This window comes from Chinchilla lanigera, unplaced genomic scaffold (genome assembly GCF_000276665.1).
Source record: "Chinchilla lanigera isolate Chin_1 unplaced genomic scaffold, ChiLan1.0 scaffold00007, whole genome shotgun sequence".
Lineage (NCBI taxonomy): Eukaryota > Metazoa > Chordata > Mammalia > Rodentia > Chinchillidae > Chinchilla > Chinchilla lanigera.
Genome location: NW_004955408.1, coordinates 5,527,529 through 5,533,528, shown reverse-complemented (window position 1 = coordinate 5,533,528; position 6,000 = coordinate 5,527,529). Strand labels below are relative to the sequence as shown.

Below are 6,000 nucleotides of genomic sequence, written 5' to 3'. Positions count from 1 at the left end.
GGGGTCTCCCAAGGTATTGCGCAAGGTCCTCCTGGTTTACAGCTTCCGAATGGCTCTCGTGATGCTGGTCCACTAGACCCCTGACTTCTCGTTATATAGTACATCTTGAAGTCAAACAATGTCAGTACTCTTTTTTTTTAACATTATGTTAACTATTCTGGGTGTGTTGCCTTTCCATATAAACTTTATAATCAATTTATTAATATCTATAAAATAATTTTAATTGATAAAGTTATGCATATATTATGTATAACATGATTTTTAAAAGTATATATACATTGTCAAATGACTAAATCTAGCTATTTGATATATACATTACCTAATGATGATATTTTTGCACTTACTGAGGTTTTGATTAGGATTGCATTGAGTTTTTACATGAAGTTTGAAACAATTGACATATTGGTAATTTGTCTTCCCATCAGTAAACATGGAATATCCATTTATTTGATCTTTAAAAAATTTTCTGTCATGAATTTTGCTTTTTTTTGACTTATGAGTTTAATTTGATGATCATTCCATTTTAGCACACATAAATCTACCACATCATTTTTAACAAGTAAATAATATTTCATTATGGGTTTGTACAAAATTTACTTAGCCATATCCTCATTGATGGATAGTTAGACTGTTTCTAATGTTTTTCTGCCACAAACAGTCCTATAATGAAACTCTCATGTAATTTATCTTCAGGTTCATATCTTAAAATAAATTTCTCAGCATAAAGTTACAGAGTCAAATTTCTTTCCAAAGAAATTGTATAAATTTATACTCTGAGGAGAAGACATGAGAATTTTCATTTTCCACTGCCTCATTAATATAGCAGGCATCAATTCTTATAATCTTTACTATTAGAGTCAGTAAAGAATAGATCTGATAGTAATTATTTATATTTCATCCAAAAATGAGGTTGAACTTTTTATTCACAAGTTCTATTGTTCATCACAAGTCCTGTTGATAAAAACAATTATAAAAAGCATTCTCTGGAAAACATTTGGATTATGACTGATTTACAGTGGGTTCAAATAAATAAAATATAAGTGGTAAAATATTTGAGTTTTAAAATTTTTAAATATGAGAATTTAGGATTTAATTTTAATTCATAAATCACTAATAATACCCTTTCATAAGTATCCTAAATAACTTTAAAATTACTTTTAAGCTGAATTGCTACATGACTTCTCATACAAATTAAATACAAGTTACTTGATGTTACTAATAAAATGTGATAATATGTAATGTATATCCTTTGTTGCTACAGTGAAAGCTTATAAATGTTACCACTTCAACATTTTTGCTGTGGGAGGCCCTAGATTCAATCCCCAGAACTGGTTTTAAAAAAACAAGGTTCAAACAGATACTTACATATTTCTGCATGAAAAAAATAACTTATTCTGGTTTGTTTCAGACCTGTGGATATCTGGGCTTTGGGCTGTATGATCATTGAGATGGCCACCGGAAGTCCCCATCTTCCTAGTAGCTCTGATTTAGATTTACTCTATAAAATTGTTTTGAAAGTAGGTAGGTATTACTGAAATATTGTTACATATCTAAAACAAATGTTACCAAATCAGTTCTGCTTGATTTTTAAACTCAGTTTTTCTGCCTGAGCACAAGGTAGCATACTGTACTGATAGATGGTAGCAGGTGGATACCTGGGACTGATAAAGAAGGCACAAAATTCTGTTTTGTTTTGTTTTTGTATTTTTTCCGGTACCGGGAATCGGACTCACGACCTTGTGTTTGCCAGGCAGGCACTGTGCCGCTGAGCTAAATCCCCAGCCTCACAAGATTCTGTTTTTACAAATAATATTTTCTTTGCTAGGATGCAACTAGCTAAGCCATGTGTTGATGGTTGATGCTAAGAAAAACAGTACAGTAGGAATGTATTTCAATTTGCCTAAAATTTATTTTTAAATTTTGGCTTCTTCAAATATTTGTGCTTCTAAACCAGGACTTTTAAACAGTAAGATTGAGTCAGATGCTTTTAAGTGGAGCTAGAAAGTCAGTTATTACTCAGAAAATATCCTTTTTGTGGGCTTGAGTAGTTACTGAAGATTGAACCCAGGGCCTTTGCACTGAGCTATGTGTCCAGCATTTTTTTTTTTAAACAGGTCTCACTAAATCACTTGAGTTGCTCAGGCTGGACTCAAACTTGTGATCCTGCCTCAGACTCCCAGAGTGCTGGGATTACAGGCCTGTACTACCATACCCAGCTCTCTTTAGCAACAGTAACTCACACAGCAGATAGCCAAGTAGCTGTGTTTATATGTTCTCTTAACATTCTTATTATGATACTAATGTTAGCAGGAATTTTAGAGGTGATAGGATAAATTCTGTCATTTTACAGATGAAGAAACCAAGCCATAAAAAATATGAAGGTGCTGGGCATGGTGGCACATGCCTTTAATCCCAGCCCTTGGGAGGCTGAGGCAGGAGGATCACTGTGGGTTTGAGGCCAGCCTGGGCTACATAGTGAGTTCAAGTTGAACTACACCTTGAAAACCCTCAAACCCTTCCCCAAAAAGAAGGAATTTGCTCAAAGACGCAGAACTAGTTACAGCAAAGCTGATTCTAGTTCTTTCCATTCCTGTTTACTGTTCTTTCCATTTATTAATACTCTCCAGCATTGTTTCTTCTATGCAATACTTTTAGTTCTAAATAATTTTTGATGTTTTGTCAATCTGTGTTGTTGATGAGCACTTGATATTTAAGCCATTTAGATACAAATAAGGAATGTATAAAGTTGGAATATGCTTTTCCTAATAGCACCATATATTATGTTTTATAGTTTGGGAAAAGAAAATGATCCTGGAATTTCAGCTATTTTCCTCCCTATATGTTATCAACAATTTCCTTGGGGAACTTTGTTTTTAAAAATCGTATATTTAGTTTCTTCTTGAAAGTCAAAAAATTTAAAAATCACAATTGATACTGTTTCGTGTTTCTGTTTTTAGTGAATTAATGTACACCACAAAGCAATTTGACTATTTTGATTACAGACTTATTTCTCTGTTTTCTTATTAACATATTTTTGTCTTTTCAGGCAATTTGACACCTCACTTGCAGAATATCTTTTCCAAGAATCCCATATTTGCTGGAATGGTCCTTCCTCAAATTCAACACCCCAAAAATGCAAGAAAAAAATATCCAAAACTTAATGGATTATTGGCAGATATAGTTGATGTATGTTAAGGGATTAAGAATTTATACCTGAGAAATTTGCATAAATCATAATATTTTAAAGTATTACTTTAAGGAAATTATAAAAGGACTTCTTAAGTAATGTTAATCTGTTAAAAGTTACAGAAAAATTAAAATTTATAGACCTTTAGAACTAGAAGTCCTACAAAAATTAAAATGTATACACTGTTAGAACTAGAAGTCCCAAAGATAATCATACACATTATTTTTAGTTTACCTCAATTTAAATAGTAGCTTGGGATAAACTGGAAAAATTCTAAGGCCTCACTTTGTTTACCCCCATCTTTTTAAACATGCAACCTAGCCAGGGTAGGGATTTATTTGTACCATGGTGTCTTAGAGAATCTATAGAGAATTCGGTGGCAGCTATAGTTTTGATATTACTGAAAAATGCATTTGTATACCAATACCAAAATTCATGTTAAATGGAGAAAACAGAAGCATGCTATAGCCTTTTCTATTATTTTGTTGGGTGTTACATTTTATTTAAACTAGATAATATACTAGCACACTTTATTACACAATTGAAATATAAGATAGATTTAATGTGAATAGTAAATTTGCTTTCCTTTCTTCTCTCTAAGCAGTCAAGGGCCAGGGATATAGCTCCGTGGCGCAGTGCCTGCCTGGCAAGTGTGAGGTCCTGCGTTTGATTCCTGGTACCAAAAAAACAAAAACAACAACAAAAAAACACCAGTCAACTTTTTTTTTTTTTTTTTACCGATTTCTTTACCAGGAGCAGTGAATTTGCTTATAATTTATTGTCCTTTCTAAAGAGTGATTTCCTAAATTTCAGAGCAAATATAGTATAATGATTAAAAAAAGAAAGGGATCTTGGAGTCACACTGACTGCACTGGAAACCCAGACCTGCTACTAATTGTTCTGTAACTAGGTCAATGACTTAGTTTACAGCTCAGGTTACCGGGCTATCAAATGACAGTAGCAGTACTTACCTCCTGAGGCTGGAGGATTAAATGAAGTAGTTGGAAGTGTGTTTAGCACAGTCCCCAGAATAAACTGTCAACAAGTGTTAATTTTTTTATTTTATTTTATTGGTACCTTTTAGATATACAAAATGATCACATTCATCATAGGGAGTTAGTACTATACATGATATATCTTGTGTCGTTTTTTCCCTTTCCCCTCTCCTTTCTTCAACCTCTCCTTCTCTCTTTATTTACAAAAGCTTTGTTTCCAACAAATGTCAGTGTTAATTGTTGCTGCTGTTACACTGATGTGTAATATAGTTGAGGGTTGGGGAGATAGCTCAGTGGTGGAGCACTTGCCTTGGTCTTGGATTTGCTTTCTGGTTTTGCAAAAACAAAAGAACATCATTGAAAGAAAAATTCTTTAATTGGTACCTAGGGAAACGGTGAGTTTATTGAAGATCAGAATTGTTTATTTCATTTTCAGTTTAATTTCTCCTTTTGAAATATAGAAGAAATGCATAAACCAGGTCATTTGGTGTAGATCTGAAAAACCAGAGGCTGAGACAGGAGGATCACAAGTTTGAGCCCAGCCTGGGCAACTAGTGAGCCCCTTTCTCAAATATAAAATTAAAGATGGACTGAGGATGTAGTTCAGTGTAAAGGGCCTGAGTTCAGTTCTCATTAACACACACACACACACAGAAAAAGAACTACATAGTAATTATAGAAAAATAGAAAATATACAATAAACAAAAGAAGTTAAGCTTTTCCCAACTTCTGCAAGCCAAAGAAAAATTACCATGAACATTTTGATTTCTATATTTTGAGTTTTTCCAGCCCAACAGATGGATAGAAATTAATGCTACCATCCTTTACACTTTGCTATATAGTATTCATTTTTCAGTTAGCAGTGTATTGTAGTTGTACTGTTATGTCAGTAAATATGTAAATGCATTATAACCCCCCCCATACTGACGACTGAACCCGAGGTTTTGCACATGAGAATGATCCAACACTGAGCTACACCCCTACAGCTCGTTTTATTTTCTTATTTTGAAACAAGGTCTTGCTAAATTGCCACAGCTGGCCTCTACCTTGTGATCCTCTTGCATCAGTCTCCTACGTAGCTGGAATTACAGGCATGTACCATCGTGTCGGGCTTGCATCATAATTTGCAGCAGCTGCATAACATCTCATTGCATGACTATACTGTTAGTTTATTTAATTGACCTTGCTTTTCTTGACATTTAAGTTGTTTTCAGTTTTCCCCCCACTAGTAAAGATGTTCCAGTGAACAAGTCCAAGACTACTGGTTTTATTACTTCCTTAGGATGAATTGCTAGAAGTGAGATTAGTGGATCAAAAAGCTTGTAATTTCTAGAATTTTTTTCCAGAAGGGCTTCATCATTTTATAATTCCAGCCTCAATCTAGCATTGAATAGTATAATGTAAAAAATTTTTGCCAACTTAATAAGCTAGAAGCAGTATCTTTTTTAAAAATTGCATTTAAAAAGTTTCTGGTTAGAGGAAGACGTTGGACAATTTGCTAATATTTATCAACCAATTATATTTCTTTGAAAAAGCATCCTTACCCTATTTGTCAATTAGAGTACTTAACATTTTCATATTGATTTATAAAATAACAAGTGTGTTCTTCGTCATAAGTTGCAAATATTTTTTTAATAACTGATAGCTATAATAACCCAGTGATTTGGAGTGTCACATTTATCATAGACAAAATGCTTTACATGATTGAGTCTGCTTCTGTTTCACTGATTTTTTTATATTAGAATTAGTTCCATTTTAACATTATTTTAACTTTAAAGTACGTTTTAATATCTGGTATAGGACATGTGTTTTTTTCTT

General features: G+C 33.1%; 1 protein-coding gene across 7 annotated transcripts in view; it reads left to right on the top strand.

Annotated features, from left to right (window-relative positions):
* Positions 1 to 6,000, top strand: part of Cdkl3 (cyclin-dependent kinase-like 3) — an 85,630-nt gene that overhangs the window by 19,044 nt on the left and 60,586 nt on the right. For all 7 annotated transcript variants that reach the window (XM_013508506.1, XM_013508512.1, XM_005376149.2 and 4 more), the window contains 2 exons: positions 1,409 to 1,521; positions 3,047 to 3,186. In XM_013508506.1, the coding sequence (XP_013363960.1) occupies positions 1,409 to 1,521; positions 3,047 to 3,186 (253 nt within the window). The remainder of the gene's footprint in view (positions 1 to 1,408; positions 1,522 to 3,046; positions 3,187 to 6,000) is intronic.